Source organism: Somniosus microcephalus, chromosome 12, assembly GCF_052327205.1.
Source record: "Somniosus microcephalus isolate GS21.2 chromosome 12, FLI_Smic_1.0, whole genome shotgun sequence".
Taxonomy (NCBI): domain Eukaryota; kingdom Metazoa; phylum Chordata; class Chondrichthyes; order Squaliformes; family Somniosidae; genus Somniosus; species Somniosus microcephalus.
This window is the reverse complement of record NC_140998.1, coordinates 46,748,717-46,763,943: the sequence shown is the minus strand read 5'-3', so window position 1 is coordinate 46,763,943 and position 15,227 is coordinate 46,748,717. Positions and strand designations below refer to the sequence as shown.

Here is a 15,227-nt window from a genome sequence, read left to right as displayed (position 1 = left end):
AATCCAAACAACTCCACTTTTATGCAAAATGGTAATTAAAATTTTGTGCACGATTCATTTAGCTGCCGTCAATTTTGATCAGACTAAACCTCTTGTCCACTTGTGTAAGTTCCTATAGTCTTGTTCTATTATTCTATCACTAAAACCACTTCTATTTTAGGCATATAAAAGGAACCAAAGTCAGATTTTGGCATTTGAATTTTTTACAATTCTGAATTTGAACTGGTCTTTCTTACTTGAACATGTAGATAAACTAGTAACTACCCGAAATGTTCATCTACTCAAGTACAGGAAACTTTTTTATCCCGCACCGACGGGACCGCGTGGTGCCGGTTGATCAAAAAGTCTGGATTACAGAGAGGTATACTTACCAAGGTACGAGCGCCCCGTACACGGCCACAGGTACAGGAGCCCCGGTTACACGGCACTTGTGCAGGAGTCCCGGTTACACGGCCACAGATGCAGGAACCCCGGTTACACGGCCACAGATCCAGGAACCCCGGTTACACGGCCACAGATCCAGGAACCCCGGTTACATGGCCACAGATGCAGAAACCCCGGTTACACGGCCACAGATGCAGGAACCCTGGTTACACGGCCACAGATCCAGGAACCCTGGTTACACGGCCACTAATATATAGTAAAACTTACCTGAAACTACTCCTGAATTTTGCCGGTTAAGAGAGGTTTCCGGATATTTCGGTGCCGGTTAAAAGAGAGAATAGACATCCAAGAAACTATCAAAGTACTTCATCTAGCTGCTCAACAACAACAACTTGCCTTTATATAGCGCCTTTAATGTAGTAAAATGTCCCAAGGCCCTTCACAGGAGCATTATCAGACATAATTTGACACAGAGTCACATAAGGAGATACTAGGACAGGTGACCAAAACTTTGGTCCTACAATGCTGAGGGAAGTAAAGGTGGAAATTGTGGAGGTACTGGCCTCTTCCAAGCCTCTTTGGATACGAGGGTGGTGCCAGAGGACTGGAGAATTGCAAATGTTACTACCCTTGTTCAAAAAAAGGGTGTAAGGATAAACCCAGCAACTACACGCCAGTCAGTTTAATCTCAGTAGTGGGGAAGCTTTTAGAAACAATAATCCGGGACAAAATTAACAGTCACATGGACAAGTGTGGATTAATTAAGGAAAGCCAGCACGGACTTGTTAAAGGCAAATTGTGATTATCTTGATTGAGTTTTTTGATGAGGTAACAGAGAGGGTTGATGAGGGCAATGCAGTTGATGTGGTGTACATGGACTTCCAAAAAACATTTGATGAAGTGCCACATAATAGGCTTGCCAGCAAAGTTGAAGCCCGTGGAATAAAACAGACAGTGGCAGCATGGATACAAAATTGGCTAAGTGACAGGAAACAGAGAGTAGTGGTGAACGGTTGTTTTTCGGACTGGAGGGAGGTACACAGTGGTGTTCCCCAGGGGTTGGTACTTGGACCACTGCTTTTCTTGATTTTTATTAATGATTTGGACTTGGGTGTACAGGGCACAATTTCAAAATTTGCAGATGTCACAAAACTTGGCAGTATAGTGAACAGTGAGGAGGATAGTGATAGACTTCAAGAAGACATAGACAGGCTGGTGAAATGGGCGGACACGTGGCTGATGAAATTTAACGCAAAAAAGTGCGAAGTGATACATTTTGGTAGGAAGAACGAGGAGAGGCGATATAAACTAAAGGGTATAACCCTAAATGGGTTGCATGAACAGAGAGACCTGGGGGTATGTGTGCACAAATTGTTGAAGGTGGCAGGGCAGGTTGAGAAAGCGGTTAAAAAAGCATAAGGGATCCTGGGCTTCATAAATAGAGGCATAGAGTCCAAAAGCAAGGAAGTTATGATGAACCTTTATAAAACACTGTTTCGGCTTCAACTGGAGTATTGTGTCCAATTCTGGGCACCGCACTTTAGGAAGGATGTGAAGGCCTTAGCGAGGGTGCAGAAAAGATTTACAAGAATGATTCCAGGGATGAGCGACTTCAGTTACGTGGATAGACTGGAGAAGCTGGGGTTGTTCTTCGTAGAGCAGAGAAGGTTGAGAGAGGAAATTTGATAGAGGTGCTCAAAATCATGAGGGGTCGAGACAGAGTAGGTAGAGAAAAACTGTTACTAATTGGCGGAAGGGTCGAGAACCTAAGGACACAGATTTAAGGAGATTGGCAGATGGACCAAAGGTGACATGAGGAAAAACTTTTTTACACAACGTGTGGTTAAGATCTGGAATGCACTACCTGAGAGGGTGGTGGAGGCAGATTCACTCGTTGCTTTCAAAAGGGAATTGGATAAGTACCTGAAGGAAAAAAAATTGCAGGGCTATGGGGAAAGGGTGAGGGTGTGGGACTAGCTGAAGTGCTCTTGCAGAGAGCTGGCACGGGCTCGACGGGCCGAATGGCCTCCTTCGCCGTGCTGTAACCATTCTATGATTCTATATTTGGGTGTTCTTGATGAAAATCAGTTCCCTGTTGCTAGTTACTGTGCTGTATCATGAAGAAAGTTTTAAGTTATAATTATTTGAGTTCTGTTGAGGATTTAGTCTGGTGTGATGAACTAAGTTAATTTACAGTTTTAAAAAATGTTCTCTTTTGAAGATGTGCATAGATCCATCCATTTCTGTGGCATTAGGTGAGAAACCACCTCCACTATACTTGTGCGAAGAATGCAGTCAAAGGATTGCAGGGTGAGTACAGTTTAGTAAAACGAACATCAATACTGGTATAGCACACAACTTTATTAGGGCACACATTAAAATGTTAATGAAACATTAAAAGCTGCACCACAAAACAGTTTTTTTAATGAAACTTTTCTGGGGCCCCTAATTTTATAAAATAGAGCATGGATCTAGATTAAACAGCCCTTATTAATCTGGCTAATATACAATAGTAAAATGTCAGATAGGCCATGTAAGTGCTGAAACTCCGGTCAACCAATCATTCCTTAAACATGATCATAATTATTATTGGGTACATTTAATATGACTTTTTATTAATTTAATTGATATATGTTTCAAGGGCACGCCTTCCTTTTTCAGTTCGGAAGAATGGTTTCTACACAAAATGTGAACCCATCCTCTGTATTTTTGGATACTGAAAGTCTGCTGTTTATTTCCAGGGTTTTGTCTTCTTATTTTAAACTTCTGTTCTTTTTTCAGAGTCCAAGCTGATTGGTTAATTGATGTTTTGCTACCACAAGGTGAGTTCTGGATTGATACTTGTGTAGCTGTTCAGTCAGGTGTAGTTTATCAGTGGCATTTTATTTAATTTGCAGCCCCTACGGGTGTGTACGAGGTGCGAGAATCTTCTTGACAGATCCAATGCATCCCCGGCTATTTGCCCAACTTCTGCCCAGTGAATGCCCGTGAAATTCTTACGTCTGATAAAAGCAGGCGTAAGAGTTTTAAAAAACAGAAAAAAATAACATTTTATCAATTAATTTATACATTTAAAAACTTGTTACACCTTTACCCTCTAAAACATGTACATTTATTTTTCAAAAAATAAATTTTTGCTTTAAATATTTAATTACATTTTAATTAATTTTAAATATGTGATTATGTATTTATTTATTTGATGTCTAGGTGTATTTTTTTGGGGTATTCCCATTCATGCTTATGGGTTTCCGTACATTCGGAATCCCCATAAGTATGAATGGGGATTCCCTTCTGTCCTTCATTGGCCCCTGAACTGCGCTTCTGCCCACACGTACCCGGAGAGCCCCAGGATTGCGAGTCTCGATCCCGAGGCCCCAGGTATGTGGGCATTTTATTTGCGAATTGGAGTCATTTCCCTGTGGGAAGCCTCCGACCGCAAATTCCGGGCCAACTTTTTTGTTTGTGCACTTTACGTAGGATTACATAGGATATACGTCACAGAAACAGGCCATTCGGCCCAACCAGTCCATGTTGGCGTTTATGCTCCACACGAGCCTCCTCCCGTCTTTCCTCATCTAAATCTATCAGCATAACCCTCTATTCCCTTTTCCCTCATATGCTTGTTTAGCCTCCCCTTAAATGCATCTATACTATTCGCTTCAACCACTCCCTGTGGTAGCGAGTTCCACATTCTCACCACTCTCTGGGTAAAGAAGTTTCTTCTGAATTCCCTATTGGATTTCTTGGTGACTATCTTATATTGATGGCCTCTAGTTATGCTCTTCCCCACAAGTGGAAACATTCTCTCTCCATCCACTCTATCAAAACCTTTCAGAATTTAAAAGACCTCTGTTAGGTCAGCCCTCAGCTTTCTTTTTTCAAGAGAAAAGAGACCCAGTCTGCTCATACTTTCCTGATAGGTATACCCTTGCATTTCTGGTATCATCCTTGTAACATAGAAACATAGAAGATAGGAACAGGAGTAGGCCATTCGGCCCCTTGAGCCTGTTCCGCCATTTAATGAGATCATGGCTGATCATCCATATTCAGTACCCTGTCTCTGCTTTCTCCCCATATCCCTTGATCTCTTTAGCCTTAAGAAATATATCTAACTCCTTCTTGAATATATTTAATAAGTTGGCCTCAACTGCCTTCTGTGGTAGAGAATTCCACAGGTTCACCACTCTCTGGGTGAAGAAATTCCTCCTCATCTCAGTCCTAAATGTAAGGATAAACCCAGCAACTACAGGCCAGTCATCCTTAGACTGTGACCCCTGGTTCTGGACTCCCCGCCATCGGGAACATTCTTCCTGCATCTAGTCTGTCTAGTCCTGTTAGAATTTTATAAGTTTCAATGAGATCCCCTCTCATTCTTCTAAACTCTAGCGAATATAAGCCTAATCGACTCGATCTCTCTTCATATGTCATTCTTGCCATCCCAGGTATCAGTCTGGTGAATCTTTGTGGCACTCCCTCCATGGCAAGACCATCCTTCCTCAGATAAGGCGACCAAAACTGCACACAATACTCAAGGTGTGGTCTCACCAAGGCCCTGTACAACTGCAGCAAGACATCCTTGCTCCTGTACTCGAATCCTCTTGCTATGAAGGCCAACATACCATTTGCCTTCTTAACCGCCTGCTGCACCTGCATGCTTACCATCAGCGACTGGTGCACAAGGACACCCAGGTCTCGTTGCACTTCCCCTTTTCCCAATCTATTGCCGTTCAGATAATAATCTGTCTTCCTGTTTTTGCCACCGAAGTGGATAACCTCGCATTTATCCACATTATACTGCATCTGCCATTTATCTGCCCAATCACCCAACTTGTCCAAATCATACTGGAGTTTCTCTGCATCCTCCTCACAGCACACACGCCCACCCAGCTTTGTGTCATCTGCAAACTTGTAAATCTTCTCTGCACCTTCTCCAGTGCCTCCATATCCTTTTTATAATATGGTGACCAGAACTGTACACAGTACTCTTAGTGTGGTCTAACCAAGGTTTGATACAGATTTAGCATAACTTCCCTACTTTTCTATTCTATCCCTCTAGAAATAAACCCTAGTGCTTGGTTTGCTTTTTTTTTATGGCCTTGTTAAACTTTTAGTGATTTGTGTATTTGTACTCCTATATCCCTTTGTTCCTCTACCCCACCTAGACTCTCACCCTCCAAGTGATAAGTGACCTCCCTATTCTCCCTACCAAAATGTAATACCTCACATTTATCTGTGTTGAACTTCATTTGCCAATTATATGTCCATTCTGCAAGTTTATTAATGTCCTCCTCTAACTTGTTGCAGTCCTCCTCAGTATTGACTATCCCGAGCCCCCAATTTGGTGTCATCTGCAAATTTAGAAATTGTGTTTTTGAGTCTAAATTGTTAATGTAAATTGTGAACAGCAGTGGTCCCAGCACTGATCCTTGTGGAACACCATTACCAACCTTCTGCCACTGTGAATAACTACCCTTTACTCCCACTCTCTGCTTTCTGTCCTGAAGCCAACTAGCTATCCATTCTGTTACTTGTTCCCTGACTCCGCATTCTCTGACCTTGTTCATCAGTCTATTATTGGGTACCTTTATTGAAGGCCTTTTGAAAATCCAGGTAAATTACATCGACTGCATTACCATTGTCTACTCTCTCTGTTACCTCTTCAAAAAATTCAGTGAGGTTGGTCAAGCAAGACTTTCCCTTTCGAAATCCATGTTGACTATTCATTTATATTTTTGGTTTCTAGATGTTCTTCTATTTTCTCTTTTAGTAGGGATTCCATTATTTTTCCTACCACCGATGTTAAGTTGACTGGCCTATAATTCCCTGGACATGTTCTATCCCCCTTAAATATCGGTATTACGTTAGCTATCTGCCAGTCCTCTGGCACTATACCTTTTTCTAATGAATTATTAAATATGCATAGTAATACTAGTGCTATCTCTTCCCTAGATTCTTTTAAAATGCGTGGATGTATTCCAGGGGTTTTATCCTCTTGAGTTTATTTATTTAACATCTTCCCTTTTTTATTTTAAATGTACTTTAAGCTCATCATCCAATATCATGTCCCCCTGTTCTATCTCCCTGGTAAATACTGAAGCAAAATAATTATTTACTATTTCTGCCATCTCTCTATCGTTACCTGTGGTATTATCCTGACTTATCCCTTAATGGCCCTGTTCCCATCCCAACCTTCCTTCTATTTTGATGTGCCTATAAAATATTTGACTTTTGTTTTATGTTCCTTGATAATTTAATTTCATAGTTCCTCTTTGCCTCCCGAATTGTTTTTTGGACTTCTCTCCTAATCTTTTCGTATTCTCTCTCATCATGCACTCCCCTGCTGTCTATGTACTTAATGTATGCCTCTTTCCTTACCCTCAATTGTTCCCTTATGGCTTTATCCATCCATGGAGTCTCATTATTGTTTAGTTTGTTCTTTCCTTTTAGCGGAATATATTTTTCCTGCATTATGTTGAACACCATTTTAAATGTTTCCCATTGCTGTTCTTTCTACATCATTGTTTGCCAATATTGTTGCCCATTTTCCCCCCCAACTTCTATTCTAAGCCCCTCAAAATCAGCTTTTCTCCAATCTGTTAACCTGGCTTTCGCCATACTTATGTCCTTCTCAATTATCTTAAAGCATATTATATTATGATCACTGTTGCCTGGATGTTCCCCTACTTTTACTTCTCTTATCTGCTCTGGTTCATTCCCCATTACTAGATCCAATAGCGAATCCTCCCTTGTTGGGCTTTTTACATGTTGGGTTAGAAAGGAGTCCAGTACACATTGTAGGAATTCCATTCCCTTATCCCCTTTACCTATCTCTTCTGTCCAATTAATATCGGGGTAGTCGAAATCCCCCATGATGATTATTCTATTTTTTTTACTAATTTCTCTAATTTGTCTGCATACTTCTTCTTCCACCACCCTTCCACTATTAGGTGGTCTGTAGACTACGTCTATTAGTGTGATTAATCCTTTATTATCTTTTATCTCTATCCATATGGATTCTATTGATATCTGCGCCTCTTATTTCTACTGCCATTATGTTATCCCTAATAATTACAGCTACTCCACCTCCCCTTTTTCCCTTCCTATCTTTTCTCAATATGTTATACCCTGCAACGTTTAATTCCCAGTCCTGATTTTTCTATAGCATGTCTCAGTAATCCCTACTATGTCTGGTTCTTCGCAACTTATGATTGCCTCCAGCTCCCCTGTTTTATTACAGACACTGTGTGCACTGCTGTACAGACAGTTTAACTCATTTTTAATAGGATTTCCTCTCACCTTATGTTTAACCATCTTTTAAGACTCCTGTTCTATAACTCTATTTATTCCCTTGCCATAAATGTCCTCCTTTCCTTTATTCTTTCCTATGCTCTCTTTTCCTGTTTTGTTTATATTTAGGCTGGTTACGTCTTTTGTAGATCCCTCCCCCCATCTTACTAGTTTAAAGCCTTTGCCACTTCCCTATTTACTCTTTCTGCTAGGACACGGGTTCCATCCTGGTTCAGGTGGAGCCCATCACATCGGTACAGCTTCCTGTCCCAATACTGGTGCCAGTGTCCCATGAAAAGGAACCCCTCTTTTCCACACCAGCCTTTTAGCCACATGTTAATTCTCCTGATCTGTATGCTTCCATGCCAATTTGCACGTAGCTCAGGCAATAATCCAGAGATTATTACCCTCGAGGTCATGCTTTTTAATTTAGATCCTAACTCCTGATACTCTTTCAGCAGGACTTCCTCCCTGTTGCTACCTATGTTGTTTGTTCCAACATGGACCACGAGAACTGGATTTCCACCCTCCCTTTCCAAGTTCCTCTCCAGCCGCCATGAGATATCCCTTACTCTGGCACCAGGTAGGCAACACACCCTTCGTAATTCTCGTTCTTGGCTGCAGAGGACGCTATCTGTCCCCCTAATTATAGAGTCCCCTATCACTACCACATTTCGATTCTGCTCTTCCCCTCCCACCCACCTTGGACAGCCTTCTGAGCCACAGTGCCTTGGTCTGCATTGTGGCTGTCCTCCCTGCAGTCTTTCTCCTTGTCCTCACAGGTAGCGAGTACATTGTACCTGTTGGACAGGACCAGTGTCTGCAGGACCTCCTTCTCAACCTCTCCTAAATCCCCGCTACCTGTCTTCCCTACATAGAAACATAGAAGATAGGAGCAGGAGAAGGCCATTCGGCCCCTCGAGCCTACTCCGCCATTCAGTGAGATCATGACTGATCATCCAAATTCAGTACCCTGTCCCTGCCTTCTCTCCATATCCCTTGACCCCTTTAGCCTTAAGAAATATATCTAACTCCTTCTTGAATATATTTAATGAATTGGCCTCTACTGCCTTCTGTGGTAAAGAATTCCACAGGTTCACCACTCTCTGGGTGAAGAAATTCCTCCTCATCTCTGTCCTAAGTGGCTTACCCCTTATCCTTAGACTGTGACCCCTGGTTCTGGACTCCCCCGCCATCAGGAACATCCTTCCTGCATCTAGTCTGTCTAGTTCTGTTAGAATTTTATAAGTTTCAATGAGATCCCCTCTCATTCTTCTAAACTCGAGCGAGCCTAAGCCCAATCGACACAATATCTCCTCATACGCCATTCCTGCCATCCCAGGTATCAGCCTGGTGAATCTTCGCTGCACTCCCTCCATGGCAAGAACATCCTTCCTCAGATAAGGCGACCAAAACTGCACAATACTCAAGGTGTGGTCTCACCCAGGCCCTGTACAACTGCAGCAAGACATCCTTGTTCCTGTACTCTAAGCCTCTCGCTACGAAGGCCAACATACCATTTGCCTTCTTAACCGCCTGCTGCACCTGCATGCTTACCTTCAGCGACTGGTGCACAAGGACACCCAGGTCTCGTTGCACTTCCCCTTCTCCCAATCTATTGCCATTCAGATAATAATCTGCCTTCCTGTTTTTGACACCAAGTGGATAACCTCGCATTTATCCACATTATATTGCATCTGTCATGCTTCTGCCCAATCACCCAACCTGTCCAAATCATACTGGAGTTTCTCGGCATCCTTCTCACAGCACACACGCCCACCCAGCTTTGTGTCGTCTGCAAACTTGGAGATATTACATCTAGTTCCCTCGTCTAGATCATTAATATATATTGTGAATAGCTGGGGTCCTAGGACCGATCCCTGCGGTACCCCACTGGTCACTGCCTGCCACTCGGAAAAGGACCCGTTTATTCCAACTCTGTCTTTCTGTCTGCCAACCAGTTCTCTATCCAAGTCAATACCTTGCCCCCAATCCCATGTGCTTTAACTTTACACGCTAATCCCTTATGCGGGTCCTTACCGAAAGCCTTCTGAAAGTCCAAATACACCACATCCACTGGTTCTACCGTATCTATTTTACCAGTTACATCCTCAAAAAATTCCAGTGGATTAGTCAAGCACGATTTACCTTTTGTAAATCCATGTTGACTTTGCCCGATCCTGTCACTGTTTTCCAAGTGCTCTGCTATTACATCTTTTATAATGGACTCTAGCATTTTCTCCACTACCGATGTCAGGCTTACTGGTCTATAATTCCCCGTTTTCTCTCTACCACATTTTTTGAATAGTGGGGTTACATTAGCTACCCTCCAATCCATGGGTACTGTTCCAGAGTCTATCGAATTTTGGAAGATGACCAGCAATGCATCTACTATTTCTAGGGCCACTTCCTTAAGTACGCTAGGATGTAGACTATCAGGCCCTGGGGATTTATCGGCCTTCAATCCCATCCATTTCCCTAACACCATTTCCCTACAAATACTGATTTCATTCAGTTCCTCCCTCTCATTAGACCCGATGTTCTCGAACATCTCTGGGAGGTTATTTGTGTCCTCCTTTGTGAAGACAGAACCAAAGTATGTATTTAATTGGTCTGCCATTTCTTTGTTCCCCATTATAAATTCCCCTGATTCTGACTGCAAGGGACCTACGCTTGACTTCACCAATCTTTTTCTCTTCACATATCTACAGAAGCTTTTACAGTCAGTTTTTATGTTCCCTGCCAGCTTACTCTCAAACTCTATTTCCCCCCTTTTAATTAATCCCTTTGTCCTCCTTTGCTGAATCTTAAACTGCTCCCAATCCTCAGGTTTACTGCTTTTTCTGGCCAATTTATATGTCCTCTCCTTGGATCTTATGCTATCCCTAATTTCCCTTGTTAGCCATGGCTGAGTCACCTTTTTTGTTTTATTTTTATGCCAACTGGGATGAACAAATTCTGTAGTTCATCCATGCGATCTTTGAATGTTTGCCATTGCCTATCCACCGTCAACCCTTTGAGTGACATTCCCCAATCAATCCTACCCAACTCGCGTCTCATGCCATCGTTGTTTCCTTTATTTAAATTCAGGACCCTAGTCTCTGAGTCAACTACTTCACTCTCCATCTTAATGAAGAATTCTATCATATGATCGCTCTGACCCAAGGGGCCTCACAGAACAAGATTGCTAATTAATCCTTTCTCATTATATAATACCCAGTCTAAGATGGCCTGATCTCTAGTTGGTTCCTCGACATACTGGTCCAGGAAACCATCCCGTATACACTCCAGGAATTCCTCCTCCACCGTATTGTTACTAATTTGGTTAGCCCAATCTATATGTAGATTAAAGTCACCCATGATAACTGCTGTGCTCTTATTGCATGCTTCTCTAATTTCCCTTTTAATGCCATCCCCAACCTCTGCATTACTGTTTGGAGGTCTATATACCACTCCCACTAACGTTTTCTGCCCCTTTGTATTTCTCAGTTCTACCCATACAGATTCCACATCATCAGAGCTAATATCCTTCCTAACAATTGTGTTAATCCCCTCTTTAACCAGCAATGCTACCCCACCTCCTTTTCCTTTTTGCCTATCTTTCCTGAATATTGAATACCCCTGGATGTTGAGTTGCCAGCCTTGGTCACCCTGGAGCCATGTTTCCGTAATCCCAGTCATATCATATTCGTTTACCTCTATTTACGCAGCTAATTCATCCACCTTATTACGTCTGCTCCTCGCATTAAGACACAAGGCCTTCAGGCTTGTTTTTTTAACGCTCTTAGACCTTTTAGAATTATTATTTACTGTGGCCATGTTTGATTTAAACCCTTGATTTCTCTGACTGCCACCTTTGTTTTTCTCCTTCCTGTCTTTTGCTTCTATCCTTGTTTCCCTTTACTCTGTCTCCCTGGTAGCAATCCTGAGATTACTACCTTTGAGGTCCTATTTTAGTTTAAACCCTCCCCCAGAGCACTAGCAAACACTCCCCCTAGGACATCGGTCCCGGTCCTGCCCAGGTGCAAATCGTCCGGTTTGTACTGGTCCCACCTCCCCCAGAACCAGTTCCAATGTCCCAGGAATTTGAATCCCTCCCCCTTGCACCATTCCTCTAGCCACGTATTCACCTGAAATATCCTTCTATTTCTACTCTGACTAGCACGTGGCACTGGTAGCAATCCTGAGATTACTACCTTTGAGGTCCTATTTTTTAATTTACCTCCTAACTCCCTATATTCAGGTTTTAGGACCTCATCCCGTTTTTTACCTATATCGTTGGTACCTATGTGCACCACGACAACTGGCTGTTCACCCTCCCCTTCCAAAATATTCTGCAGCCGCTCTGAGACATCCTTGATCCTTGCAACAGGGAGGCAACACACCATCCTGGAGTCTCGTTTGTGGCCGCAGAAACGCCTATCTATTCCCCTTACAATAGAATCCCCTATTACTATAGCTCTACCCCTCTTTTTGCTCCCGTCCTGTGCAGCAGAACCACCCCTGGTGCCAGGAAGTTGGCTGCTGCTGCCTTCCTCTGATGAGCCATCCCCCTCAACAATATCCAAAGCGGTATATCTGTTTGAGAGGGGGATGACCACAGGGGACTCCTGCACTTACCTGCCTGCGCCTACTAATCTGCCTGGTGGTCACCCATTCCCTTTCTGCCTGTGCAACCTTTACCTGTGGTGTGACCAACTGATTAAATGTGCTATCCACGACGTCCTCAGCATGGCGAATGCGCCAGTATATATCCATTCGCAGCTCCAGTGCCGCAATGCGGTCTGACAGTAGCTGCAGCTGGATACACTTCGTGCACACATGGTTGTCAGGGACACAGGAAGTGTCCCTGATTTCCCACATAGTGCAGGAGGAGCACACTACGGGGCTGAGCCGTCCTGCCATGACTTACCCTTTAATTAATTTAAATTAAATCAAATCAATACCACCAATTAACTGATAGACTCGAGGGCCCTTGGTTACCAACAGTCCCCGCTACACCACAGAGTTTAGAAACTATAAACCACAGAGTTTAAGTTTGGAAAAAAGGAGAAAGAGAGAAATACTCACCAACCAATCACTTACCTGCTTTCTGGTGATGTCACACTTCGATTAATTTTTACTTCTCTCTCTCCTGCTCTGAGATTGGTAAGCCTACCTGGTCTGCCGCCGCTTTTATACTCGCTCCGCGGCCGCCGCTTCTCCTAGGTCTGCTGCCACTGTGGGGCCTACCTGGTCTGCCGCCGCTTTTATACTCGCTCCGCCGCCGCCACTTCTCCCAGGTCACACCCTCCCTTTCCTGAACCTGTGCTTTCCTCTGGGATGTAACTGTATTCTGGATAAAATTGTCCAGAAATTCCCCCCCCTCCCTTATGTGGAGTGTCTCCAAATCGCACTCCAGCTCAATGACTCTGAGCCGGAGAGATTTGAGATGGAGACATCTCCTGCAGACGTGTTTGCTCGGGACAGTCTCACTGTCCACAAACTCCTGCATACTGCAGTCCAGACACACAACCTGCCCTGCCATATCTTAGACTAGCCTTATTTTATTTATTTAATTAGTTTTTAATCAAGTCTTTAATCAACGATTATTTATAGTTATATTAATTATTTTAACTAGTTAGTTAAGCTATAGATTTAATACAGTACGTTATAGTTTCTCACTTCTAGTTTAAACCACTGTCCTAGAATAGAGAGAAAAAAAACCCCTTAATACTCACCAACCAATCACCTACCTGCTCTCCTGTGATGCCACGCCTTGGTTTTTTTTGGAAATCGTGGAAGGTTCCGCCGCTGCTGATACCGCCTCCAATTAGGTCGGCGCTGTTCCTCCGCTCTCTTTATGTCCCTCCGCCGCTGATACTGCCTCCTTATTTTATAACAAACTATGGTGTTATGAATAAGTAAGAAAACAATGCACGTTAGGAATATAAGATTTTATTTCTTTGGACAAAAATATGCAGAAAAAGACTTAATAATTTGGGTGGAGGGGGACAGTCCAGTTTGGTTAGGCTTGTATACAGCAGCTATTCCAGAACACACAATCATTTGCCAACACTAATTTGGAAAGCTACTGATACCAAATCTAGTTCGACATTTTTGTAATCTACATTTTTTGCACGGACAAAGTTGCTGGTTTAGCACAGATAAGATTTTTCCTTAAAAATATAGAAGATCATTCTACCTTTGTATGGCAGTTTTATGGAAGCTGTCAGAGATCGGAACCATTTTCATGGCCAGGCCTCATTAGCATTCTGTCGGTGAGCTACTTGCACTTTTGCAGCAGTTTGCTGATTGGAGGGGGTAGGGCACCTGGTGATTCAGTGTGGAGCCCAGCCAGTGCAGGAGAGTTAAATGGGAGGGAGGAGGCAATCCTGGGGGAGAGCTGCAGAGAGTCGGGCATCTGGAGGGTGCCGATTTTTGCCCTACAAAAATTGTTCACAAACCCTATTGTATAACTGCTTTGAGGGGCCTGGAGCAGACCCTTTCATGACTGCTGCTTAGGCTGTCCCATACCACGCACAGCGCATGCTCCACCCATTAGTACTTCAAGACTGCATCGGGGCCCTATTGATGTCATAGGACGCTGATTTGCATCGGCTAATGAGGCACACGCTTGGACCATCCCTTTCAAGGCCCCACCAAAATTGCAGTGACCCAGACTTCGGTGGGGACAGGGTGGTAGGTCTTCTGTCATTTTCATCGTGCTACCGCCCCCACTCCAGGGAACAGTAGCATAGTGGTAATGTCACTGGGCTAGTAATCCAGAGGCCTGGACTAATGACCCAGAGACGTGAGTTCAAATCCCACCACGGCAGCTGGGGAACTTAAATTCAGTTAATTAAATAAATCTGGAATGAAAAGCTAGTATCAGTAATGGTGACCATGAAACTACCGGATTGTCGTAAAAACCCATCTGGTTCACTAATGTTCTTTAGGGAAGGAAATCTGCCGTCCTTACCTGGCCTGGCCTACATGTGACTCCAGACCCACAGCAATGTGGTTGACTCTTAACTGCCCTCTGAAATGGCCTAGCAAGTCACTCAATTGTAACAAACCGCTACAAAACACAATTCCTCCCTGACGCAGAGTGGGGGAGGTGGGAGATTAATATTAATCCATGGATCTTGATGTGTTGAGTGTCCCCCCAAGCCTGCAGTCAGAAATGTAGTTCACAAAAAAAAATACATTTATTTATTTGTATTTAATTTTTAAATGTTAATTTTTGTTGACCCTTTTTAAGTTCCCTAAAATAATTATCATTTACAATCCGAGAGGGTGAGCAGATAGCTTGCACGTAGATCACTGCCAGCATGCAGCTATTGAGATGGTTGCTAGGAGCTACGTGGGCACTGCCTGGCATGACTTGTCTGCTGACTTTCTCTTTAGTCATGCTGTTGAAGAAATGTCCTGTGTTAGGCGTCTCCTCTTGGCAAGCTGGCAGGATGAGAAATTCAGTACGTGAGAAATCACAAGCATGAACCAGAAATTTGCCGCTCTGTGTCAGAACCTTTTGATATACTAACGCGCTGTGCAGTACATTTTCCTATACTATA

At 43.3% G+C, this 15,227-nt stretch overlaps 1 protein-coding gene across 3 annotated transcripts in view; it reads left to right on the top strand.

The window, feature by feature from the left end:
* unc79 (unc-79 homolog, NALCN channel complex subunit) overlaps positions 1 to 15,227 on the top strand; it is a 237,315-nt gene that overhangs the window by 46,589 nt on the left and 175,499 nt on the right. For all 3 annotated transcript variants that reach the window (XM_086002784.1, XM_086002785.1, XM_086002783.1), the window contains exons 9-10: positions 2,606 to 2,694; positions 3,166 to 3,206. In XM_086002784.1, coding sequence (XP_085858910.1) covers positions 2,606 to 2,694; positions 3,166 to 3,206 — 130 coding nt within the window. The remainder of the gene's footprint in view (positions 1 to 2,605; positions 2,695 to 3,165; positions 3,207 to 15,227) is intronic.